At 41.4% G+C, this 27,406-nt stretch overlaps 1 protein-coding gene across 1 annotated transcript in view; it reads left to right on the forward strand.

The window, feature by feature from the left end:
* acin1a (apoptotic chromatin condensation inducer 1a) overlaps window positions 1-27,406 on the forward strand; it is a 42,189-nt gene that overhangs the window by 10,787 nt on the left and 3,996 nt on the right. Inside the window, 16 exon segments of the mRNA XM_061890545.1 lie at window positions 1,337-1,368; window positions 1,370-1,400; window positions 4,175-4,288; window positions 4,358-4,413; window positions 4,551-8,213; window positions 10,056-10,172; window positions 11,393-11,472; window positions 18,944-19,001; window positions 21,063-21,102; window positions 21,223-21,359; window positions 21,427-21,570; window positions 21,652-21,829; window positions 21,946-22,091; window positions 26,464-26,571; window positions 26,643-26,750; window positions 26,817-27,120. Coding sequence (XP_061746529.1) covers window positions 1,337-1,368; window positions 1,370-1,400; window positions 4,175-4,288; window positions 4,358-4,413; window positions 4,551-8,213; window positions 10,056-10,172; window positions 11,393-11,472; window positions 18,944-19,001; window positions 21,063-21,102; window positions 21,223-21,359; window positions 21,427-21,570; window positions 21,652-21,829; window positions 21,946-22,091; window positions 26,464-26,571; window positions 26,643-26,750; window positions 26,817-27,120 — 5,316 coding nt within the window.

Raw genomic sequence — 27,406 nt, forward strand, 5'->3', positions numbered from 1 at the left:
AATTCTTCCTTCATTTGTTACCAGATTGGCACCTTCGTTCTCTCGTATTACCACTCGTACCTCTCCTTTAGCACCACAGCTAATGTTTCCCATGCTGCTACTTCTCATGCAAGGGCGTATGACGTGACAGCATGTGAGAAGGTGTGCTTATTTTTTTTGTTTTTGAGAAAGAAAGACTAGAAAGAGTGAGAAGAGCCTACAGTGTAATGCCCGCAGCTAAAGCTAAAAGCAACTGCGTGAGAACGTATACTGGAATATCACGATATAGTCATTTTCTATTTCGCACAGAGACAAACCCGCAGTATATCGATATATCGCCTAGCCCTATGATAATGTCTTTGATCTTGAATATTTGAAGTACCAGGATCACGGTATAGGATCAGCACCGTACTCCACATTTGTAGTATCGCCCAAAACTATCGTAAAGCATCCAAACAGCAGAGGAAGAAGTGTTTATTACATTTGAACTTAAGTGTAAATAAAACCATGTTCCATCAGAAAGTAAGCAGTTATTAACAGTAATTTTGAAGTATCAATCATCAATCAATCAATGTTTACTTATATAGCCTAAATCACGAGTGTCTCAAAGGGCTGCACAAGCCACAACGACATCCTCGGCTCAGATCCCACACCAGGGCAAGGTGGGGACAATGAGAAACCCTGGAGGTAGATAATTGTAGAGTAATTAATTATACTTTGATAGAATAATACAAAAGGAATCCTGCGATGAGGTGGCGACTTGTCCAGGGTGTACCCCGCCTTCTGCCCGATTGTAGCTGAGATAGGCGCCAGCGCCCCCCGCGACCCGAAAGGGAATAAGCGGTAGAAAATGGATGGATGGATGGATGGAAATGAAATAATATTACTGCATACGCCAGAAGCTCGTCAAGGACTTTGTAGCCCGTTTTGAAATGGTTCTCAATACTTAAATACCCAATAATATAATGCACGGTTTCCTCTAGAATGCCAAAATATCTGTGGCGGTGGGGGCGTGGTCATCATATAATTGGCGTTAGGATTTTCTTTAAAAAAGGCTAAAAAAAAATGTACAGTAATTACATGTACATTAGCCTTAAATGTACAATAAATGTACATTCATAAATGTAAATGTTCAATAAATGTACATAAAAAAAATTGTTTTTAGTATTAGCATATTTTAATATATTTTAATTAACTCTCCTCGTTTGGTCAGTCCTATTGAACTTCTGGTGCTTTGCAGAGTTACACATTTGCTTCTGAACATGAACTCTTTTTGGGCGTAATTTTGTGTTCACTGTTCTGCTCTTTTGTCGTTCCTCTGAGAATGCACAACTGATGTCTATTTTCAATAACAGGCCTCTCATGCTGGAGAATCTGCAGAAGACCTCCCACTGCTCAGGTTGGACTGCAACCAAACTCTCCAGGTAGAAGCTGCCTTTGTAGTCCTTGAGTCAACTCGTGAAAATGTATTCACGAGGAAAGAAAGTCGCGATCAAAAGTGTACATACACTTGTAAAGAACATAATGTCATGGCTGTCTTGAGTTTCAATCGTTTCTACAGCACTTATTTTTTGTGATAGTGATTGGAGCACATACTTGTTGGTCACAAAAAACATTCATGAAGTTGGTTCTTTTATGAATTTATTAGGGGTCTACTGAAAATGCTGGGTCAAAAGTGTACATACAGCAATGTTAATATTTGCTTCACATGTCCCTTGGCAAGTTCACTGCAATAGGCGTTTTTGGTAGCCATCCACAAGCTTCTGGTTGGATATTTGACCACTCCACTTGGTGCAGTTCAGCTAAATGTGTTGGTTTTCTGACATGGACTTGTTTCTTCAGCATTGTCCACACGTTTAAGTCAGGACTTTGAGAAGGCCATTCTAAAACCTTCATTCTAGCCTGATATAGCCATTCCTTTACCACTTTTGACGTGTGTTTGGGGTTATTGTCCTGTTGGAACACCCAACTGCGCCCAAGACCCAACCTCCGGGCTGATGATTTTAGCTTGTCCTGAAGAATTTGGAGGTAATCCTCCTTTTACTCTCTGTAAAGCACCAGTTCCATGGCAGCAAAACAGGGCCAGAGCATGATACTACCACCAACATGCTTGACGGTAGGTGTGGTGTTCCTGGGATTAAAGGCCTCACCTTTTCTCCTCCAAACATATTGACTATTGTGGCCAAACAGCTCAATTTTTCTTTCATCTGACATCACAAGGACAAAGATAAGACCTTCTGGAGGAAAGTTCTGTGGTCAAATGAAACAAACATTGAGCTGATTGGCCACAATACCCAACAATATGTTTCTTGGGTTGATTGGCAACACTAAATTGGCCCTAGTGTGTGAATGTGAGTATAAATGTTGTCTGTCTATCTGTGTTGGCCCTGTAATGAGGTGGCGACTTGTCCAGGGTGTAACCCCCTTCCGCCCGAATGCAGCTGAGATAGGCTCCCGCACCCCCCGCGACCCCAAAAGGGACAAGCGGTAGAAAATGGACGGGTGGATGGATGCTTAGAGGAGAAAATGTGTGGCCTTTAATCCAGGAACACCATTTCTTCTGTCAAGCATGGTGGTGGTATTATCACAAACAAAAGAGTTGAAGAAATTATTGGAAACTCAAGACATCCATGACGTTAGTACTGCTATGGATAATGATGAATTTACAATAGCCATCTATATTGATTTAAAAAAGGCCTTCGATACCATTGACCACAGACAGTTAATAAATAAGTTGGATAAGTACGGCATCCGAGGGCCAGCTCTGTCCTGGATCAAGAGCTATCTAGAAAATAGAAAACAATGTGTTCAGGTGGATAATACAATATCTGGATTTAAAAATATAGTTTGTGGAATTCCTCAGGGTTCTATAATTGGTCCTAAGTTATTTACAATTTCATTAATGATTTTTGTGATGCATCAAGTTTCTTAACATTTTTTATGTTGGCTGATGATACAAGCATCCTTTGTTCTGAAATTTTTTTTAATGAACTTTTGGTAAAAATAGAACAAGAAATGACAGTGCTTAAAAACTGGTTTGCTATGAATAAATTATCACTTAATATTGCTAAAACTAAATGTATGATATTTGGTACCAAAACTGAGGTATCTAATGAAGTAAATATTTAAAAAAATGGAGATAAAATTGAGCATGTCTTTGATACTAAGTTTTTGGGAGTTATAATTATCATGGAGACAACATGTAAATTATATAAAAACAAAAATATCAAAAACACTTGGTATTTTGTATAAAACTAAAGAATTACTTAATTATAATTCTTTGTTAACAATTGATTATACTTTGATACTTCCATACATGACATACTGTGTAGAACTCTGGGGAACCACTTTTAAAACCATAATTAACGATGTTGTTTTGCTGCAAAAAAAAGCTGTACGGCTAATAAACAAAGCAGGATATTATGACCATACCCATCCATGATTTGTTAAATCAAAACTTATGAAATTTCAAGATATTGTTTATAATAAAATAACACAGATAATGTTCAAAGCAAAAATACTCTTCCAGAAGGAATTCAAAAATACTTCTCTCTACAGACCTGCAAATACAATCTAAGAGATGAATCTAAGTTTATTTTACCAAAAGCAAGATTAGTTGTTAAACGTAGATGTTTATCTGTTCTTGGTGTTAATTTGTGGAATTCTGTTGGTAAAGAAGTAAAAATGAGTGACTCAGTATTTAAGTTAAAAAAGAACATGTCACAATGTATTTTAGAAAGTTATGTGAACTAGAAATTTATGTTTGTTTGGTTAAATGTTGTATTTAGAAGGTATGTATGTTTATCTATTTACAAAAAAGTGCATGTGTGTAAGTACATATTTTTGTATTATTTGTTAAAGGGCAACTTAAATGTAAATGCTGAATGACTATATTTCTTTTTGTATTACAAAATTATTAGAAAAGGTAACTTAATTGAATGTAAAAAATTTTATGTTGGGCATATAAGCTTTTTTGGTTCTGTCTGTTTCAGTCATGTTATTCATTTTTTGAATCGTGATCCATGTTTGAATATGTTTTTGTTAGACTGAAAATAAACTGAACTGAACTGAACATTATGTTCTTAACAAATGTCTGTAAACTTTTGATAGCGACTGTAAATAAATATACTGGACATACAATTAAATGTGATTGCCCGAAGACTCACAGCCTGTTTTCATAAGTACCTCTGTTCTTAGATTGGTGAGGAAATGAGCCAGAATAGCTTCATCAAGCAGTATCTAGCTAAACAGCAGGAGCTTTTGAGGCAGCGGCTGGAGAGAGAGGCTCGCGAAGCCTCTGAATCTAATGGTAAGTAGAATTATACATATTTCCCAGTTCCTGCATGATAAAAATGCCAATTTACATTTTTGTGAACAGAGCAAGGGGACCACACAGAAGTAAATAACAGCACCCTAAGCCCCGCTCAAGCCCAGGTCAGGCTTAATGTTCCTACTATTTTGGTGCTCAGCCAACAATATAACCCCTTTCAAACTTACCCAAGTTTTATTTAATAAGATAGTCAAATACCGAAGCATAAGAGTGTCTACTATCTTTTTGTTTTTTTTATCAGGATGCAACCCAAGCCTCTGACCTTCAGAAGTCACCACGCCCCTCTGACGGAGACAGCCCTTCTGCCGCAGTAAATGAGGGAGGAGCTAACAGCAACCAGGAAGCTCACATGTCTCCTTCTCCTGCTTCTGGCTCAGTCCCCGGCGGTGACCACCAGCCGGACAAGAGGGCTGCGGCCAGCGATTTCTTGGCCGACAGTGACGATGATGACAGTGAGGATGGCGACGACGACGGTGACGACGAAGACTGGGACAGCAACATCCGAAGGAGAACACCAAGACAGCCGGCCAGAGGGCCCTCAACTCGGGAGAGGTGTGGAGCATCTTGTCAACCTCAGCAGCAGCACATCCCCTCCCTTTTGTCTCCTCAACTCCGCCAGCCAACCCCTCCCCCGTCCCCACCTCCAGAGTTATCATTCCCCTTACCCGACACCCCCAAACAGAGCCCCCCGAGTCCGGATGTAGCCCCAGCGAGGCGCTCACCCAGTAGCTCCAGCTCTGGCTCCTCGAGCAGCGATAGCCGCAGTAGCAGTCCAGAACCACACCGGGGTGGACACGTGGAGCGCAAACCTGGTCCGTTAACCCTTCTGGCACGTAAAATGGAATCGGAGGGCGCTTTCTCTGGAGCCAGCTGGCACGGTGGAAATGGGGAAGATTGCAGGAAGGACAGCATTTCACCATTGGCCACATCATTTTCTGGCACAGAGCACACTGGAGGTCTCATATCTGCCAACACTCACACGGACTCTACGCCTGGTTCTATGGAACCAGGCATCAATCAGAGCATTGGCGGAGCCCATTCAGCCCAAAGTCCTGTGAGTGGGCTCAGGGCTTCCACAGTGAAACAGAGGGATTCTGAACTACAGGCTCTTGAGTTGGAAAGAGCGAGGTTAAGAACCCAAGAGGAAGGACAAGCAAAAGAGGAAGAGCGAAAGAGAGCTCTTGAAAAAGAGGAAGAAGAAAAAGCTTTGCAGTTGGAGAAAAAACTTGCTTTGGAAAAGGAGAGGCAGGAGAGAGAAGAAGCTTTGGCCAAAGAGCAGGAAGAGCGAGAGCAAGCTCTGGCCAGAGAGAAAGCTCTCGAGCTGGAAAGGCAAAGGGCCTTGGAGCAAGAACGTCTCCAGCAGGAGGAGAAGGAAAAGAAAGAGAGAGAAATGGAGAAGGCAAGACTCAAGGCCTTGGAACGGGAACGAGTGGAACGAGAAAAGGCTCTTGAGAAAGAAAGGTTAGAAAGAGAAAAAGCTTTGGAAGCGGAAAGAAAAGAAAAGGAGCGCCTTGAGAAAGAGAAACTATTGGAGCAGGAACGTTTGGAAAGGGAAAGACTCGAGAAAGAGCGAATGGAAAAGGAAAAAGCTTTGGAGAGAGAGCGACAGCAGAGGGAGGAAGCGTTAGAGAGAGAGCGACTCGAGAGGGAGAAAGCCCTCGAGCTTGAGCGGTTGGAGAAAGAGCGACTAGAAAAAGAGAAAGCCTTAGAGCAAGAGCGATTAGAAAAAGAGAAAGCTTTAGAGCAAGAGCGACTAGAGAGGGAGAAAGCCTTAGAGAAAGAGCGGCTAGAAAAAGAAAAAGCCTTAGAGCAAGAGCGACTAGAGAGGGAGAAAGCCTTAGAGAAAGAGCGACTAGAGAGGGAGAAAGCCTTAGAGAAAGAGCGACTAGAGAGGGAGAAAGCCTTAGAGAAAGAGCGACTAGAAAGGGAGAAAGTCTTAGAGCAAGAGCGACTCGAGAGGGAGAAAGCCTTAGAGCAAGAGCGACTAGAAAAAGAGAGGGAGAAAGCCTTAGAGCAAGAGCGACTAGAAAAAGAAAGGCAGAAAGCTTTAGAGGAAGAGCGACTAGAAAAAGAGAGGCAGAAAGCTTTAGAGGAAGAACGACTAGAAAAAGAGAGGCAGAAAGCTTTAGAGGAAGAGCGACTAGAAAAAGAGAGGCAGAAAGCTTTAGAGGAAGAACGACTAGAAAAAGAGAGGCAGAAAGCTTTAGAGGAAGAACGACTAGAAAAAGAGAGGCAGAAAGCTTTAGAGGAAGAACGACTAGAAAAAGAGAGGCAGAAAGCTTTAGAGGAAGAACGACTAGAAAAAGAGAGGCAGAAAGCTTTAGAGGAAGAGCGACTAGAAAAAGAGAGGCAGAAAGCCTTAGAGGAAGAGCGACTAGAAAAAGAGAGGCAGAAAGCCTTAGAGGAAGAGCGACTAGAAAAAGAAAGGCAGAAAGCTTTAGAGGAAGAGCGACTAGAAAAAGAGAGGATGAAAGCATTAGAGCAAGAGCGAATAGAGAGGGAGAAAGCCTTAGAGCAAGAGCGATTAGAAAAAGAGAGGCAGAAAGCTTTAGAGGAGCGACTAGAAAAAGAAAGGCAGAAAGCTTTAGAGGAAGAGCGACTAGAAAAAGAGAGGATGAAAGCATTAGAGCAAGAGCGAATAGAAAAAGAGAGGCAGAAAGCCTTAGAGCAAGAGCGACTAGAGAGGGAGAAAGCCTTAGAGAAAGAGCGACTAGAGAGGGAGAAAGCCTTAGAGCAGGAGCGGCTAGAAAAAGAGAGGGAGAAAGCTTTAGAGCAAGAGCGACTAGAAAAAGCAAAAGCCTTAGAACTTGAGCGACTACAAAAAGAAAAAGCCTTAGAGAAAGCGCGATTAGAGAAGGAGAAAGCCTTAGAGCAAGAGCGACTAGAAAAAGAGAAAGCCTTAGAGCAAGAACGACTAGAGCGCGAGAAAGTCTTAGAACAAGAACGAATAGAAAAAGAGAAAGCCTTAGAGCGTCAGCGACTGGAGAGGGAGAAATCTTTAGAGCAGAAGCGACTAGAAGAAGAAAGACAAGAGCGAGTGAGAATTCAGACGATAGAGAGCGACAAAGCAGAAGAGCAGAGGTTAGAGTTTGAGGCCGGTGAAAATAAAAACTCAGGGCTAGATTCTACTCTTGATAACATGAGGACAGAGGAGGCCATAACAGTGGAGAGGGTTTGTGAAGAGGATAGTTTGAAGAATAAAATAACCAAAGAGTTAGACACTGAAGTCCCTCCATCTAAATGTGGCCGAGAGCTTGGTCTTACCCCTCCCACTGCTCCCCTTTCCACAGGACCAGCTCAAAAAACAGAGGCAGGGGACCAGGAAGATGCCAATGCTCCAATGTCACCAACGTCACTGTCATCTTCCAAGTCGTCGGTCAAGAAGTTCCGGTTCTCAAGGGACTCTCCAATACAACCCCCGTCTTCTACCCCTTCCATGGTTCTCAAGCGGCCCCGTACCTTCTCTGACACCCCCCCTGTCTCCTCCGGTCTTGGAGAACAGAAGGAAAGACATCAAACGTCTGCAGTACAGAATGTTGCTGCCAAACCACTGCGTCCAGTCGCCAGCCAGTCTGCGGAAGACCCTGATTTTAAGAAGAACAGTTCCAAAGAAAGCTTCTCAAGTCAGGTATTAAAGGAGATTGCGAAGGACGCTTCCACGATGCAGGAGGACTCGGCCACAGAGAAGGCACAAGATGCTGGGAAACGGGACAAAGGTCCTTCAAACCCAGCCGATGCTACACAGTGGCAAGAAAAAGATGGAAAGATGGAGAACAAGAAAAACAGAAAACATTCATCCTCTGACTCCTCCTCTTCTGAATCGGATTCTGGGTCGTCGTCGTCTTCATCTTCTTCCTCATCCTCCTCCTCTCCTGAGAAATCATCCATTTCAAGGAATAGAAGGGTAGGAAATATTTAACTGCCTTTCAATTAACCATTTCTAGGCACACTTTCTTCTCCAATTATCTTATCCTCTGCACGCCGTATCGTATTAAAATTAGTCCATTCAATTCTGTCTGCTATTATATCGGTCTTTAATGATACATTTGAAAGATTTAATGTAACACTACTTTAGAAAACACATCGTCATTTTTAATTTTCCTGAGGGAACTCTCCTGAAGGAATCAAAAAAGTACTATCTAATTATTTAACATTGTCAGTAGTGCTAGTCATATGATAGCAAAGCTAAAATGAGATGACAGTCTTTTGTAGTTTATTGGGAGTATAGTTTGTGTCCTGGCTTGTTGAGGTTATGTTAACAGCAACTAATACAGTCACTTGTAAAGAACATAATGTCACGGCTGTCTTGAGTTTCCAATCATTTCTTTTTTTTGTAATAGTCATTGGAGCACAAACTTGTTGGTCACAAAAAACATTCATGAAATGTAGTTATTTTATCAATTTTTTATTATGGGTCTACTGAAAATCTAAGCAAATCTGCTGGGTTAAAAGTATACGTACAGCAATGTTAATATTTGCTTACATGTCCCTTGGCAAGTTTCACTGCAATAAGGCGCTTTTGGTAGCCATCCACAAGGTTCTCGTTGAATTTTTGACCATTCCCCGTGACAAAATTGGTGCAGTTCTGCTAAATTTGTCGGGTTTTTGTTTTTAAAGCATTGTCCCCATGTTTAAGTCAGGACTTTGGGAAGGCCATTCTAAAACCTTCACTTTTGGCGTATGTTTGGCGTATTGTCCTGTTTGAACACCCAACCTCCGGGCGGATGATTTTAGGTTGTCTTGAAGAATTTGGAAGTAATCCTCCTTTTTCATTGTCCCATGTACTCTCTGTAAAGCACACAGCTCAATTTTTGTTTCACCTTAGATCACGTGGACAAATATAAGACCTTCTGGAGGAAAGTTCTGTCGTCAGATGAAACAAAAAATTAGCTTTTTGGTCACAATAATCCCAAGAACACCATACTACCGTCAAGCATGGTGGTGGCAGTATTATTCTCTGGGTCTGTTTTGCTGCCAATGGAACTGGTGCTTTACAGAGAGTAAATGGGACAATGAAAAAGGAGGATTACCTCCAAGTTCTTCAGGACAAGCTAAAACCATCAGCCCGGAGGTTGGGTCTTGGGCGCAACAGGACAATGACTCCAAACACACGTCAAAAGTGGTAAAGGTATGGCTAAATCAGGCTAGAATGAAGGTTTTAGAATGGCCTTCCCAAAGTCCTGATTTAAATGTGTGGACAATGCTGAAGAAACAATTCCATGTAACAAAACCCAACAAATTAAGCGGAACAGCACCAATTTTGTCAAGAGGAGTGGTCAAAAATTCAAGCAGAAGCTTGTGGATGGCAACCAAAAGCGCCTTATTGCAGTGAAACTTGCCAACGGACCAAATATTAACATTGCTGTGCTCCAATTACTCTATCACAAAAAAATAAGAGTTGTATAAATGATTGGAAACTCAAGGCAGCCACGACATTGTTCTTTACAAGTGCATGTAAACTTTTGATTGCCATTGTAGGTGTAACTAAGATTCTTGGATTTTATAACTAGATAATACTAATCTTGCTTCAGAAACACCAATTTTGATTTTTTCTGATTATTATCCCTTCCTTAATGAAGACATATAGCTGTGCCTTCTCCCAATCAAATTAAATAGTAATGTTTTCTACAATTGACCTATTGGAACTTGTTTTTTTGAGTCCAGCATAGATCACAAAACTAGTCTCCACTGTATGTATTTGTAGGAAATGTTTGCCCTGATTCTTTGTCTGCTTGCTTGCCTTTAGGGGAAAAAACCTGAAGGAAGTGTGACTGCTGTGACTCAAGATGATAGTATAAAAGAAATCTCAAAGCCCTCCCCTTACAAGACTAGCACAGCTGATAATGGAGCTAGTCAGGCCAAGGTCAGTAACTGTGAAATTGTGTTTTATAACCTCCAAAATAGGGATGTGCCGATCGATTGGCCACTGGGTATTATACAGCATTCACCGCTAATACTAATACTTGCCAACCCTCCCGAATTTCACCGTCCCTCCCGAAAAACATTCTCCCGATTTCCACCCGGACAACAATATTGGGGGCGTGCCTTAAAGGCATAGCCTTCAGCGCCCTCTACAACCTGTCGTCACTTCCGCTTTTCCTCCATACAAACAGCGTGCCGGCCCAGTCACATAATATATGCGGCTTCTACACACAGGTATGTGAATGCGATGCATACTTGGTCAACAGCCATACAGGTCACACTGAGGGTGGCCGTATAAACAGCTATAACACTGTTACAAATATGCGCCACACTGTGAACCCACACCAAAAAAGAATGACAAACACATTTCGGGAGAACATCCGCACCGTAACACAACAGAACAAATACCCAGAACCCCTTGCAGCAATAACTCTTCCGGGACGCTACAATATAAACCCCCCACTACCAACAATCCCCCCCCCCCCCCCCCCCATTTATTTTCAAATTTATTAGCCTGTGGAAAAAGTTAATGTTGATTTTTTACCTCAGAAGACTGCAAATAGAAAAGAAGCATTCATTTTTTTTTATTAAAATTGTATTTAATATGCCCTTAATGTTTTATTCGTTTGTTTTTTGAAAGTTGATTTTGCACTATTAAGTTATATAAGCGTTGCTTGTTCCATATTCAGTGTTAAAGCAAATCAGTGTAGCAAACTGAGCAATAATTATTGATATTGTATTATCATTATTATTATAATTATTTGAAACTGGATTTTGCATGTCACTATAAAGTTATGTAAGCCTTGCTTGTTCAATATTCAATACAAAAGTTGTCCGGGTCCCTTTTAAAAGATGAATTTGTTGAACCTTGGCCCGCGGCTTTGTTCAGTTTAAAATTTTGGCCCACTCTGTATTTGAGTTCGACACCACTGGTCTAAACTAAGGTGATTGTATGGTTCCCTTTTTGGATAACGCAACCTTATGACCGGCATCGGCCAGTCTCCCTCACAGATGATCGGAATCCACCTCATACAACCGTGATCGGCACATCCCTATTACAAACATGAACCTCACATCAAAGGTTTTACATTGGTAACGACAGTTCTACACTTTTTTCCCTTCTATCTAAACAAAAATGTTGCTGCCCTTTTAATATCACAGAAACCATTCCTTGATTCAACACCCAGAGAAGAGAGGAAGAGGAACGACAGCGAAGGATTGGAGAAAAAAGACGAACAAAGGTCTGCTTTTATGTCTTCGTACTGTGGAGTGACGACAACCACCAATGAGTGCTATGCACTTGAGTTCCTGTTGGTGAAAATATTTGTGTGTTTTAATCCGCTACCATTGATTAAAGGGGACCTATGATGATTTCAATCGACATTTAAACACTTCCTTGTGGTGTACTCAACATGGCATAGTGGTTCTTTGGTCAACATTTTGCATAGATTGTTAGGGAATGGGTGTTTTACAGACCCACTTTTTGACCATTTAAAGGTCTTATTGACAGCATCTTCTCCCCTTCAGCCATGTTGTAGTTTTAACGATACGCAACTTTGTATTACAAATGGCAGCATTGAAGGATGCATGTCCCAAGTCCAAGCCCGTCTGCCCCGCAACAAGAGGATAGACAAAAGGGGGCTTATTGACTAAAGCACAGACTACAATGGCTGACCTGTGCAGAGCATTTCGGATAAATTTGTACCATATAGGGAGAATCTGCAGACGTCACACTTGGGGACAAATTCACCAAATGGGCAAATTCCTAACAGCTTGTTTCCTAGAAGTATGAAAGAAGGCAAGATTGTTTTATAAATATCTCCCCAATGCCTCTACAATTTGATTTCAACATTTCCCGACTTCGGCAGGTCTCAAATACACAACAGCAGGTAAGAATAGTTGGTTTTGCATAATAGGTCCCCTTTAAAACAATACCATGTTCGAGTATTTTTGGGTTAAACATGTCAACAATGCTGTTTAATCCCTTGTTTGTGTACAATAATGATACATACATGGGCAGAAAAGTAAAAAAACAAACTTTGAACAAATTGCTGCATTGCACCAGAGGTGCCTAGTTCATGGGTGTCAAACTCTGGCCCGCGGGCCAAATTAAATTTGGCCCGCGGGCCAAATTTAATTTGGCCCTTGAGGCAATCTCAAATTAACATTACAGCTGGCCCGCCGTTATTACACAGTAGCGGTGCCACTGCAACCAGGGGCGCCGCTAGGGATTTTGGGCCCCATGAAGAGAATCTTTACGGGGCCCCCAACACATAATTTCATCATCATTAGGGGCCTCTCTGGGCCCCCCTCCATCATGGGCCCCTAGAATCCGTCTCCTTTACCCCCCCTTTTCGGCGCCCCTGGCTGTAACACCGCAAATCCTCACACTTGCCAATCCTCCCAAAAATCTCCCGGGGCAAGCAAGCATTCTCCCGATTTTCACCCGGACCACAATATTGGGGGCGTGCCTTAAAGGCACTGCCTTTAGCATTCTCTACAACCTGTCGTCACGTCCGCATTTCCTCCATACAAACAGCGTGCAGGCCCACTCACATAATATTTGCAGCTATTACACACACATAAGTGAATGCAAGGCATACTTAGTCAACCGCCATACAGGTCACACTAAGGGTGGCCGCATAAACAACTTTATGTTACAAATATGCGCCACACTGTGAACTCACACCAAACAAGAATGACAAACACATTCCGGGAGAACATCTGCACTGTAACATAACATAAACACAACAGAACAAATACCCAGAACCCCTTGCAGCACTAACTCTTTCGGGAGGCTACAATATATTTTGAAATTTACCCCAGAAGGCTGCAAATAGAAAAGGGGCATTACATTTGTATTTAAATTTTATTTGATATGCCATTGATATTTTTTAATTATTATTATTATTATTTGAAACTCGATTTTGCATGTCACTATAAAGTTATACAAGCCTTGCTTGTTCAATGTTCAATGCAAAACTTGTTTGGGTCCCTACTAAAAGGTTAGTTTGTTCAACCTTGGCCCGCGGCTTTGTTCAATTTAAGATTTTGGCCCTCTCTGTATTTGAATGAATTGGTGAATTATATATTTACATAGCGCTTTTTTCTAGTGACTCAAAGCGCTTTACATAGTGAAACCCAATATCTAAGTTACATTTAAACCAGTGTGGGTGGCACTGGGAGCAGGTGGGTAAAGTGCCTTGCCCCAGGACACAACGGCAGTGACTAGAATGGCGGAAGCAGGAATCGAACCTGCAACCCTCAAAGTTGCTGGCACGGCCGCTCTACCAACCGAGCTATGCCGCCCCACATTTGAGTTTGACACCACTGGCCTAGTTACTATCTGGGATGAGAACATCAATTGGAAGGTATCCAGGAGCAGTATACAAGACTTTAGTTACGGTAAACATTAAACATCCGCTGTCCTCCCACCCTTTTGTATATAATAAAACCAAAACAAGATTTAAAAGGTCCCCTATGTCACCAAGTGCCACCTCAGACAAAACTCCCATGTACAAACACACTATATTGCTAAAGGCCACCCCAAAAAATGAACAGAATCAGGTGTCCTAATCAAGAGAGCTTCATGGAATGCGTTTCCATGGCCGAGCAGCTGAATCTAAGCCATACATCACCAAGTCCAATGCAAAGCGTGGGATGCAGTGGTGTAAAGCACGTCGCCACTGGACTCTAGAGCAGTGGAAACGCCTCTTTTGGAGGGATGAATCACGCTTTTCCACCTGGTAATCAGATGGACGAGTCCGGGTTTGGAGGTTGCCGGGAGAACGGTACATTTCGGGCTGTATTGTGTGAAATTTGGTGGACGAGGAAATACGTTGTGGGGTTGTTTTTCAGGAATTGGGCTTTGGCTCCTTAGTTCCAGTGAAAGGAACTTTGAATGCTCCAGGATACCAAAACATTGTGGACAATTCCATGCTCCCAACCTTGTGGGAACTGTTTGGAGCGGGGCCCCTTCTTCTTCCAACATGACTGTGCAGCAGTGCACAAAGCAAGGTCCATAAAGACATCAATGACAAGAGTCTGGTGTGGGTGAACTTGACTGGCCTGCACAGAGTCTTGACCTGAACCCGATAAAACACCTTTGGAATGAATTAGAACAGCGACTGAGAACCAGGCCTTCTCGACCAACATCAGTGTGTGACCTCACCAATGCGCCTTTGAAAGAATAGTTTAAAATTCCTATAATCGCACTATTCAACCTTGTAAACAGCCATCCCAGAAGAGTTGAAGCTGTAATAGCTGCAAAAGGTGGACCGACATATTGAACCCTATTGGTTAGGAATGGGATAGCACTTCAAGTTCTTATGTAAGTCAAGGCAGGTGGCCAAATACTTTTGGCAATATAGTGTATGATGACCAACATTACATAATGGTAGCGTATAAGGCCTAAACATTCACAAAAAAAAAGGCAGAGGTTTTATTCAACAAGTATATCTAATATTATTTGGCCACTAACATCACACACAGTTTGAGCAGTAAAAGTGTTCGAATATAGGAACATAAAACACTGTCCTTTAATCAAGTGATTCTTTGGCATACCGCAGGTTGAGAATCACTGCCCTATATCAGTGGTCCCCAACCTTTTTGTAGCTGCGGACCGGTCAACGCTTGATAATTTGTCCCGCAAGGGCAATTATTTAATTTAATTTTTTTGTCATGGAAAATTGAGTTTTTTTTGGGTTGGAGCACTAATTGTAAGTGTATCTTGTGTTTTTATGTGGATTTAATCTAATAATAAAAATAAAAAAAATATTTTTAAAAATTTCTGCGGCCCGGTGGTTTGGGAATATATGATTCAGAACAAACAAATTAAACATTTAACTTTCAAATTTAAAATATAGGGTCATTCTTACAAGAAAAAATTACATAACCTGTGCAGGAAAGGGAATATATGCACAATTTAATAGGAGCAGTGATTCTCAAACTGTGGTACCCCAAATTATGACTTGAAGTAGTGTTTTATTTTCCTATATTCAAACAATGTTACTCTTCAAACTGTTTGTGGTGTTAATCTACTTGTTCAATAAAACCTCTGCCTTGTTTTTAAGGAAAACTTGGAACTACTTCGCTCCTGTGTTTTAATGTTATAGTCCCAACGATAGTCACAGGTGTGGTGAAATTGGTCCTCTGCGTTTGACCCATACCCTTGTTCAAGGTGAGGGGAGCAGTGGGCAGCAGCGGTGGCCGCGCTCGGGAATCATTTTGGTGATTTAACCCCCAATTCCAACCCTCGATGCTGAGTGCAAAGCAGGGAGGCAATGGGACCCATTTTTATGGTCTTTGGTATGAACTCACGACCTACCAGTCTCAGGGCGGACACTTCACTGCCACCATGATGGTGGTACTTTTGAGCGCCAAGTTTTTTCTGCAGGTGGTACCCGGTGAAAACAGTTTGAGAACCACTGGCCTTAGCAGTTAAGAAATCCCAGAAAAGTTGTGTGTGTGAGTGTCTGAGGTGTGCAAAAGTAATTGGAAGCGAATTATATTTATATAGCGCTTTTCTCTAGTGACTCAAAGCGCTTTAAACAGTAAAACCCATCATCTAAGTTACATTTTGAAACCAGTGTGGGTGGCACTGCGAGCAAGTGAGTGAAGTGTATCCATCGGCCATGGATACAACAGCGGTGATTCGGACGGCAGAAGCGGGGATCGAACCTAGAACCCTGTGGTCGCCGGCACGGCCGCTCTACGCTGCCCCATGTCTAATTGTAGATGATTTCTTTGTTAAGCATTTTAACTGAATAAAATGAGCTTCGAATTTGTATATTTAAAGCAGCGGTTGTTAACCTGGGTTCGATCGAACCCTCTTGGTCGGCGGAGGTCAAGACACACATGACTCATCGTTTGAATAAAAACTACCGTATTTTCTTGAATTGCCTGTTCTCACTCCTGCGCTTACCAAAGGCATGCGGTAAAAGTAAGCATGCGCTAATTATCTTAAAACCTCTTCTCACTCCGGCACTTACCAAAGGCATGCAGTAAAAATGTGTGTGTGATGTAAGCTTGGACCTTAAATCCTACTGAATATCTTGTTCCCTTTATGCGATTTCAAATTACCGGTATTGAAATCGGCCTCCTCCATTTTAAAAATGACGACAGGGGAAGTGTCACAAGTTTGACCCGGCAGTAATTCAAGGCAGGCGCATACTATATGCTCTGCGGAAATTAAAGGAAATACGGTATTAATGGATACGGCAAAAGCAGAAGTCACTCTGATTTGCAGGTGTGCTATTTGTTGCGAGTTCATGCACTGTGTTGGTTTTGTTCTTTGAACAAGGTGATGTCCGTGCACCAGTAAAAAAAACATAACTTTGTCTTGAATTTGAAAGAAAAAATGTTATTTTTTAGTATAGAAGGGTAAAGAATGCGCATATCAAACCGGTGGGGTTCTGTACCTCCAACAAGGTTAAGAACCACTGATTTAAAAAAGGTATTAAATTGATTGTTGATGCTTTTGAAGACCATGATTGGATTGTGGAACACTTGCTTGAATGCAGTCTTGTTTAAAGATGAAAAAAATGATTGACGATATACAAACCCCGTTTCCATATGAGTTGTGTTAGATGCAAATATAAACGGAATACAATGATTGGCAAATCCTTTTCAACCCATATTCAATTGAATATGCTACAAAGACAACATATTTGATGTTCAAACTCATAAACTTTTATTTTTTTGGGCAAATAATTAACTTTGAATTTCATGGCTGCAACACGTGCCAAAGTAGTTGGGAAAGGGCATGTTCACCACTGTGTTACATCACCTTTTCTTTTAACAACACTCAATAAACGTTTGGGAACTGAGGAAACTAATTGTTGAAGCTTTGAAAATGGAATTCTTTACCATTCTTGTTTTATGTAGAGCTTCAGTTGTTCAATAGTCTGTGGTCTCCGCTGTCGTATTTTATGCTTCATAATTTGCCACACATTTTCCATGGGAGACAGGTCTGGACTGCAGGCGGGCCAGGAAAGTACGAAGCCACGCTGTTGTAACACGTGGCTTGGCATTGTCTTGCTGAAATAAGCAGGGGCATCCATAATACCGTTGCTTGGATGACAACATGTGTTGCTCCAAAACCTGTATGTACCTTTCAGCATTAATGGTGTCTTCACAGATGTGTAAGTTACCCATGCCTTGGGCACTAATGCACCCCCATACCATCACAGATGCTGGCTTTTCAACTTTGCGCCTATAACAATCCGGATGGTTATTTTCCTCTTTGTTCCGGAAGACACCACGTCCTCTGTTTCCAAATATAATTTGAAATGTGGACTCGTCAGACCACAGAACACTTTTCATCAGTCCATCTTAGATGAGCTCGGGTTTCAGGGTGTTGTTGATAAATGAGTTTGGCTTTGCGTAGTAGAGTTTTAACTTGCACTTACAGATGTAGCGACCAACTGTAGTTACTGAGAGTGGTTTTATGAAGTGTTCCTGAGCCCATGTGGTGATATCGTTTACACACTGATGTCGGTTTTTGATGCAGTACCGCCTGAGCGATCAAAAGTCTGTAATATCGCTTACGTGCAGTGATTTCTCCAGATTCTCTGAACCTTTTGATGATTTTACGGACCGCAGACGGTAAAATCCCTAAATTCCTTGCAATAGCTCGTTGAGAAATGTTGTTCTAAAACTCTTCAACAAGTTGCTTACAAATTGGGGACCCTCGCCCCGTCCTTGTTGGTGAATTACTTAGCATTTCATGGAAGCTGCTTTTATACCCAATCATGGCACCCACCTGTTCCCAATTAGCCTGCACACCTGTTCCTCAACTTTATCAGTATTGATTGCCACCTTTCCCAACTACTTTGTCTCGTATTGCTGGCATCAAATTCTAAAAGGTAATGATTATTTGCAACAACAAAAAAAATGTTTATCAGTTTGAACATCAAATATGTTGTCTTTGTAGCATATTCAACTGAATATGGGTTGAAAAGGATTTGCAAATCATTGTATTCCGTTTATATTTACATCTAACACAATTTCCCAACTCATATGGAAACGGGGTTTGTAGAAAATGCTCAAGACAGTCAATGCACGTTAATAAGAATCTGGCTTTAAAACCATGCTCGGCTATTTTCTGTCAGGCGATATTAGCGGCCACCTGGAAGGCAACACGTGGGTCTTTTTCATCAACGAAAAAAAGAAAAAAAAAAAGGACGTCTTCTCTCGCGACGTAGCGAGGCTAACCTTTTCACGGCTAATGGCCGGAGCTAACACCTCCGCGTTGCTTGAAGCCGCCATGAACGGCGACGGTGAAGAGTAGCCGGCGGCGGGCGGAGAAGGTACGGCGGCGAACGAGCTCGGCGCGCTGCGTATTCTCCACCCGACGTTTGTATTGACGAGTTAAAATAGTCCGCTTGGCTTTGGCCGTCTCTTGGCGGACGGACACAGCGGGGCCCCGGGGGGTGGACTGCGGTGCGGGTGGCGCATTACTCCTCCGCTTTCTGCCTGTGTCGATTCATTCGGACCATTTAAGGAACGCGGTTCGATTTAAATCGCTCAATCATCCCATTTAATGTTGTTGTAATTCAGTGCAAAGGAACATAACGCCGTTTTTTGTGCACGTCATGTGAACTTGTTGATTGTTAATTAGTCTCATTGTGATTAGGTGTTTATCATTTCTACATTTTCCACTAATAATGTTCTCCTTTTTCCTCGCTGCCGCAAATGTTGTACACACTGAAGGAAGGGGATCGACTCTGCAATGGCAGATTCAGAAAAGGTTCCAGAGACCAGCGAGGAGGTAAGGAAGCTGCCGACCTGTAAATAACAAGATTATTATTAAAGGCCTACTGAAATGAGATGTTCTTATTTAAACAGGGTTAGCAGGTTCATTCTATGTGTCATACTTGATCATTTCGCCATATTTTTGCTGAAATGATTTAGTAGAGAACATCGACGATAAAGTTCGCAACTTTAGGTTGCTAATAAAAAAGCCTTGCCTGTACCGGAAGTAGCAGGCGATGTGCGCGTGACGTCACGGGTTGTAGGGCTCCTCACATCTGAACATTGTTTACAATCATAGCCAGCAGCAGCTAGAGCTATTCGGACCGAGAAAGTGACATTTTCCCCATTAATTTGAGCGAGGATGAAATATTCGTGGATGAGGAAATTCAGAGTGAATACATAGGGGGGGAAAAAAGGTGAGAGCATTTCAGATGTTTTTAGACACATTTGGCTAATTCTGGGAAATCCCTTATCTGCTATTGTGTTGGTAGTGTTTTATCAATCAAACAATCAATGTTTATTTATATAGCCCTAAATCACAAATGTCTCGAAGAAACTGTACAAACCACTAGGACTACGACATCCTCGGAAGAACCCACACAAGGGCAAGGAAAACTCACACCCAGTGGGACGCCAGTGACAATGATGGCTATGCGAACCTTGGAGAGGACCTCATATGACGCCGATACCGATAATTTCCGGTATTAGATTTTAAAGGGGAACATTATCAAAATTTCGAAAGGGTTAAAAACAATAAAAATCAGTTCCCAGTGGCTTGTTGTATTTTTTGAAGTTTTTTCCAAATTTTACCGGTCCCGGAATATCCCTAAAAAAAAGCTTTAAAAGGCCTTATTTTCGCTCTTTCGAAGCCACTGTTCATTTCCCTGTGACGTCATACAGTGCTGCCAATGTAAACAAACAATGGTGAATAGTACAGCAAGATATAGCGACATTTGCTCGGATTCAGACTCTGATTTCAGTGGCTTAAGCGATTCAACAGATTACGCATGTTTTGAAACGAATGGTTGGAGTATGAAAGTATTGAAGAAGAAATTGAAGCTATTGAGCGAATAGCTATTGACGCTATTCATAGCCATAGCATGGCCGAATAGTTGCGTTACAGACCAAACGATCAGGACTTTCACATCTTGTGACACGGGAGCAATTTAAATCCGTCGATTGGTAAGTGGTTTTTTTTTCGCATTAAATGTGGGTGGAAGGAAACGTAATATAGTTTCCAATGTACATACAGCTATAGCCTAAAAAGCATGTTAGCATCGATTAGCTGGCAGTCACGCCGCGACCAAATATGTCTGATTAGCACATAAGTCAACAACATCAACAAAACTCACCTTTGTGATTTCGTCGGCTTCATAGTTGCAAATGCATCTGTAGGTTATCCATACATCTCTGTGCCATGTCTGCCTTAGTTAGCATCGCCGGTAAAATGTGCAGACACCCCAGCACATTCGATGGGGTCTGGCGGCAGATTTCTTGCCACTTTGGCATCTTTTGTTGTTACACCCTCCGACAACACACCACCGAGGCATGATGTCTACAAGGTTCCAAAAAATAGTCGAAAAAACGGAAACTAACAGAGCTGAGACCCGGTGTTTGTAATGTGTTTGAGAAAATGAAAATGGTGGCTTTCTTACTTGGGCAACGTCACGTACTGACGTCATCGCTTCAAGACGGCTAAACAGAAAGGCGTTTAATTCGCCTAAATTCACCCATTTAGAGTTCGGAAATCGGTTAAAAAAAATCTATGGTCTTTTTTTTCCTGCACCATCAAGGTATATATTGACGCTTACATAGGTCTGGTGATAATGTTCCCCTTTAAAGCATTTATCGGCCGATAATATCGGCAGCCCGATATTATCGGACATCTCTAGTTACATCCCTGGAATCCTGTATACTAGATAAATAACACGTGTTGTAAATGTCTGGCAAACAAACCGCTTGGTGTCACTAATAGCTTCGCGTTTGCTCATTTTCTTGCCCTTCAAAGCCTCTCTTCAACCATTGTTGTATACCCTGCCTTCTTTGCATCTTCATTTTTATTTTTGTCGTTTTGCAGACACCCAAAGCCTTCACAGCTCGGAAGATCTCTATTGGCAGTGAGTGTATTGTTTTGTGTACTGCATTCAGTAAAAAAAAAAAAAAAAACTCATCTGTTTTGTGTTTTGAAGGAAAAAAATGCAAAATAATATTGATTTATTTTGTTGTTGTCCTGGCAGACAGCAAGTCCTCTCCAGGCAGAGGCAGCACAGACACCGATCCAGAGTCTGGGACTGGTCGCAAGAGAAGGTGGGGTTCCAGCACTGTGGTCACGGTGAAGAAACCTTCCATTAGCATCACCACGGACTCATTGAAGGTATTTGCTCTACTATCACTTTGGTCCAGCTTTGAAGAAGCATGCTTATTCATTTGTGTCCCTCCAGTCTTTGATCCCAGACATCAAGCCATGTACAGGCCAGGATGCCGTGGTGGACCTGTTCCCTGAGGAGGTCGTCCTGTCCGGCGCCGAAGAAGAAGATCCAGAGCGCTCCGAGCAGGACCTTCAGATCAGACGCACTGTCACGCAAGTAAGGTCTTCGCTTATATCAGCGCCGCACTTTTGAAGGCGCGAGTTCTTACCGGAAGGGCGTTCTTTGTCAAAACCGAAGGTGGTGCCATCCGACAGCCAAGAAAATGGACAAAGGGAGGCAAAGAGGAGCAGGTGTGAAGAGGTGGAGGTTAACGACGTACAGGCAGACGCAACTCATGAAGACAAAACATCAGTTCCTGAAGTCACGGGGAATCAATCGCCGCCCCAACCCAGCCAAGATGTAGAACTCAGTGCTGGTAAAACACACTACATGCTATTGTTTATTCCTGCAATCCTATGTTGTGGTCAATACAAAGCAAGTGCAGCTCTCCAGTAGAGCAGATTACTCACTCTTCTCCCTTCTTTTTCACAGTGACCACGGGCGAAACCCTGATCCGGCGCTCTATCAGCCAGCAGAAAACGGGTGTTTCCATCACCATTGACGACCCTGTGCGCACAAACCGACAGCCTTCTCCTCCACGCGGCAAAGTCTCCAACATCGTTCATGTCAACAACCTGGTGAGGAAACACTTGCCTGTTATGCATTGATAAAAACACATTTAGAAAATCATTCCTCTAAAGGTGAACCTCCGATTTTGTTTGGATATGGAATTGTTGATAATGGAAAGGAAATTAGAAAACCTTAATTGAAATGTTTCAGGTAACATTTTGACATGGTTAAATGTAATGTGAAGTGTGAAAAGGTGTAGTGTGTTAAAAAAAACTTGATTGTCAACCTAAAGCAAGGGTCACCAACGCGGTGCCCAGATGAGTCGCCCGCTGGCCTGTTCTAAAAATAGCTCAAATAGCAGCACTTACCAGTGAGCTGCCTCTATTTTTAAAATTGTATTTATTTACTAGCAAGCTGGTCTCACTTTGCTCGACATTTTTAATTCGAAGAGAGACAAAACTCAAATAGATTTTGAAAATATTTTAAAGACTTGGTCTTCACTTGTTTGAATAAATTCATTTCTTTTTTTACTTTGTTTCTTATAACTTCCAGAAAGACAATTCTCGAGAAAAAATACAACCTTAAAAATGACTTCTGGATTTTTAAACACATATACCTTTTTACCTTTTAAATTCCTTCTTCTTCTTTCCTGACAATTTAAATCAATGTTCAAGTAAATGTATTTATTTTTTTATTGTAATGATTAATAAATACATTTTAATTTAATTCTTCATTTTAGCTTCTGTTTTTTCGACCAAGAATATTTGTGAAGTATTTTTTCAAACTTATTATGGTTAAAATTAAAAAAAAATATTCCGGATAAATCTAGAAAATCTGTAGAATCAAATTTAAGTCTTATTGCAAAGTCTTTTAAATGTCTTTTAAAATTTTTGTTCTGGAAAATCTAAAAGAAATAATGATTTGTCTTCGTTAGAAATATAGCTTGGTCCAATTTGTTATATATTCTAAAAAAGTGCATATTGGATTTTAACCTATTTAAAACATGTCATCAAAAATATATATTTATTGTGAGAAATCATTAGGATGATCAGTGTTTCCACAAATATAAATATAATTAATTATTAATAATAACAGTGTTAAAGGTAAATTGAGCAAATTGGCAATTTATTTAAGTGTGTATCAAACCGGTAGCCCTTCGCATTAATCAGTAGCTCTTAGTTTCAAAAAGGTTGGTGACCCCTGACCTAAAGGCTGCAGCAAACAATGAATTTACTAATCGAAAAATATAACGATTAGTTTGTTGTAGGGTTGTCCCGATACCAATATTTTGATACCGGTACCAAAATGTATTTCGACACTTCTAAATAAAGGGCACCTCAAAAAATGGCATTATTGGCTTTATTTTAACAAAAAATCTGGGTGTACATCAAACTTATGTTTCTTTTTGCAATTTTGTCCTTCAATAAAATTGTGAAGATACTAGACAAGTTTTCTTTTAGTAGTAAGTAAACTAACAAAGGCTCCTAATTAGTCTGCTGACATATGCAGTAACATAGTGTGTCATTTATCTACCTATTATTTTGTCAAAGTTATAAAGGACAAGCTGTAAAAATTGATTTATTTACTGTTAATATCTGCTTATTTTCTCTTTTAACATGTTCTATCTACAGTTCTGTTCAAATGTAATAATCACGTATTCTTCTGTTCTTTGATACTTTACATTAGTGTTGGATGACACCTCAAATTTGGGTATCGATGTGATACCAAGTAGTTACGGGATCATACATTGGTCATATTCAAAGTCCTCATGTGTCCTGAGTTTATAAACATAATATAAAAAATAAATGTTGTGATGCTAAAAAATATCGATGTAATCATAGTAGTATCGAGTAGATACGCTCCTGTACTTGATATCAATACAGTGGATGTCAGGTGTAGATCCACCCATGACATTTGTTTACATTGTGATGCCGGTGAGCTATTGTATCCTACAGTGTGCAGTGAAGCATTTTTAGATATTCCTCGTCCTGCAGTGATAATGATACTTGTAAGATGCATACTTTATTTGTCGGCATGGGTGCGAGGATTAGTGATTTGGAAGTAGCTAAAACACTGCCGACTGTGGCTGGACGTCACCTGCTAGCTAGCTAGCCATGTCTTAAAGCACCTCTTCCTGAGGGAGTTTCAATGTTATAGCTTCACCTTTATCGTCAGTTTTTTGGTGAAAATGCGTACGTTCTCCCTTATCTGTCTACGCACTGTCTGCTTGTAAGTACTCTGTGTGTGTGCGCTGCCGAACATGCTCCTCTGCTTGTAAAACCAGCAATGACGTGACGACGATGGCGGTGATAGTGGGTGACCAGTAGTTTTTAGAGGCGGTAAAGTACCGAATATGATTCATTAGTATCGTGGTGCTACACTAGCTCTCCAATCAGCTAAACAGACTCTAACTCCACGGTGGCGTTTTGGTGAATTTACTGAGAAATTTGCAAAATTGAAACAGTACAAAAGAATTCTGTTGTAAGTAAATAATACTAACACATACATTCGTAACCGTGTTAGCAAGTTAGCTAATGCTAACGATGCTCCCTTGTTAAAATTACGATAGCTCGTACAAATAAGGATAAAAACACAAATACAGAAATCACACATTGTGCGGGTTAGTATTGTAGGTGTAAACAAATTGCTTAAATTGTATAACTACCAAAGGTTGCTCGGAGTAATGAATGAAGAATACATAAGAGTAGCAACGCTATGGACGGCTAGAAAACAGAACGGCACTTTTACACATTGTGCGGTTTAGTATTGTAGGTGTAAACAAATTGCTTAAATTGTATAACTACCAAAGGTTGCTCGGAGTGATGAATGAAGAATACATACGAGTAGAAACGCTACGGACGGCTAGAAAACAGAACGGCACTTTTACACATTGTGCGGTTTAGTATTGTAGGTGTAAACAAATTGCTTAAATTGTATAACTACCAAAGGTTGCTCGGAGTGATGAATGAAGAATACATACGAGTAGAAACGCTATGGACGGCTAGAAAACAGAACGGCACTTTTACACATTGTGCGGTTTAGTATTGTAGGTGTAAACAAATTGCTTAAATTGTATAACTACCAAAGGTTGCTCGGAGTGATGAATGAAGAATACATACGAGTAGAAACGCTATGGACGGCTAGAAAACAGAACGGCACTTTTAAACATTGTGCGGTTTAGTACTGTAGGTGTAAACAAATTGCTTAAATTGTATAACTAACAAAGGTTGCTCGGAGTGATGAATGAAGAATACATACGAGTAGAAACGCTATGGACGGCTAGAAAACAGAACGACACTTTTACACATTGTGCGGTTTAGTATTGTAGGTGTAAACAAATTGCTTAAATTGTATAACTACCAAAGGTTGCTCGGAGTGATGAATGAAGAATACATACGGGTAGAAACGCTACGGACGGCTAGAAAACAGAACGGCACTTTTACACATTGTGCGGTTTAGTATTGTAGGTGTAAACAAATTGCTTAAATTGTATAACTACCAAAGGTTGCTCGGAGTGATGAATGAAGAATACATACGAGTAGAAACGCTATGGACGGCTAGAAAACAGAACGGCACTTTTAAACATTGTGCGGTTTAGTATTGTAGGTGTAAACAAATTGCTTAAATTGTATAACTACCAAAGGTTGCTCGGAGTGATGAATGAAGAATACATACGAGTAGAAACGCTACGGACGGCTAGAAAACAGAACGGCACTTTTACACATTGTGCGGTTTAGTACTGTAGGTGTAAACAAATTGCTTAAATTGTATAACTAACAAAGGTTGCTCGGAGTGATGAATGAAGAATACATACGAGTAGAAACGCTATGGACGGCTAGAAAACAGAACGACACTTTTACACATTGTGCGGTTTAGTATTGTTGGTGTAAACAAATTGCTTAAATTGTATAACTACCAAAGGTTGCTCGGAGTGATGAATGAAGAATACATACGAGTAGGAACGCTATGGACGGCTAGAAAACAGAACGGCACACTTACACATTGTGCGGTTTAGTATTGTAGGTGTAAACAAATTGCTTAAATTGTATAACTACCAAAGGTTGCTCGGAGTGATGAATGAAGAATACATACGAGTAGGAACGCTATGGACGGCTAGAAAACAGAACGGCACTTTTACACATTGTGCGGTTTAGTATTGTAGGTGTAAATAAATTTTATAACTAACAAAGGTTGCTCGGAGTGATGAATGAAGAATACATACGAGTAGAAACGCTATGGACGGCTAGAAAACAGAACGGCACTTTTACTTCCGGTTGAAAGGGTTCAAAGGGTAGCGGCTTATAGTCCAGAATTTACGGCGCTTAAAAAAATCCTTCTGTAAGGAAAATGCAATGAATTTTATTCTTCTTTTTTGTAAGTTTCATGTTGTCACCTTTGTTCAATCGCTGGGTCAACCTGAGTGTAATGTTTGACGTTTAGGTGAGGCCGTTCACGCTCGGCCAGCTGAAGGAGCTGCTGGGCAGAACTGGCACCTTGTTGGAGCCGGGCTTCTGGATCGACAAGATCAAGTCCCACTGTTACGTCACTGTAAGTTGCAGCTGCGAAGGACCGCGCCGTAGTTGACCTGGCGACTGACCTGTGTGGCTCCTTGTGTCCAGTACTCCAGCTCAGAGGAGGCCGTCGCCACGCGGGAAGCTCTTCACGGGGTCAAGTGGCCTCAGAGCAACCCGAAAGTTCTCAACGTCGACTTCTGCCAGCAGGATGAGGTGCGTTCGCCGCGTGTCCGTGTTGCCGTGAATGTTCGCTGGAAACAACGTTTTTGTGTTTTCTAGCTGGACTTCCACAAAGCCTTGGGCACGGCGGACAAGCCCGCCCCCGCGGAGCAGTGGCTCGGCTCCGCCCGTTGCCTAGCAACCGGCCTGCCGTCCCTCCTCCCTGGCCGAGACCAGTGGGCAGAGCGGGAGCGGGAAATGGAGCGGCGGGAGAAGGCCCGAGCGCAGCGGGAGTGGGATCGCGACAAGGTCCGGGAGTTCGGGAAAGGAGACGACAAGGAGGCGGGGCCCCGGAGGTCGCGCTCGAGAGAGAAGCGACGCAAGGAGCGGGCGAAGAGCAAGGAGAAGAAGACTGAGAAGAAAGGTGAGGAACAATACAGCTGAAATGAATCAACAGTATGACAAAGTATACGTACTCTACCACTGATTTTTTAACGGGAAATTCCGTCGACTGAGCTGCAAGTAATATTACTGTAAGATCTATGGTTGTTATTTTTACTATTAAAGGTAAAACAATATTACAGTTTTTTTAACTCTTAAAAAATTGACAGCTCAGTTTGCAGAATAGAATAAAAACAATGGTACAGTTTTTCCATTTACCGTAAAAAACAAAAAAAAACATTGTACATTTTATATTCAAATTCTGGTGA

This window comes from Nerophis ophidion, linkage group LG28 (assembly GCF_033978795.1).
Source record: "Nerophis ophidion isolate RoL-2023_Sa linkage group LG28, RoL_Noph_v1.0, whole genome shotgun sequence".
NCBI classification, from domain to species: domain Eukaryota; kingdom Metazoa; phylum Chordata; class Actinopteri; order Syngnathiformes; family Syngnathidae; genus Nerophis; species Nerophis ophidion.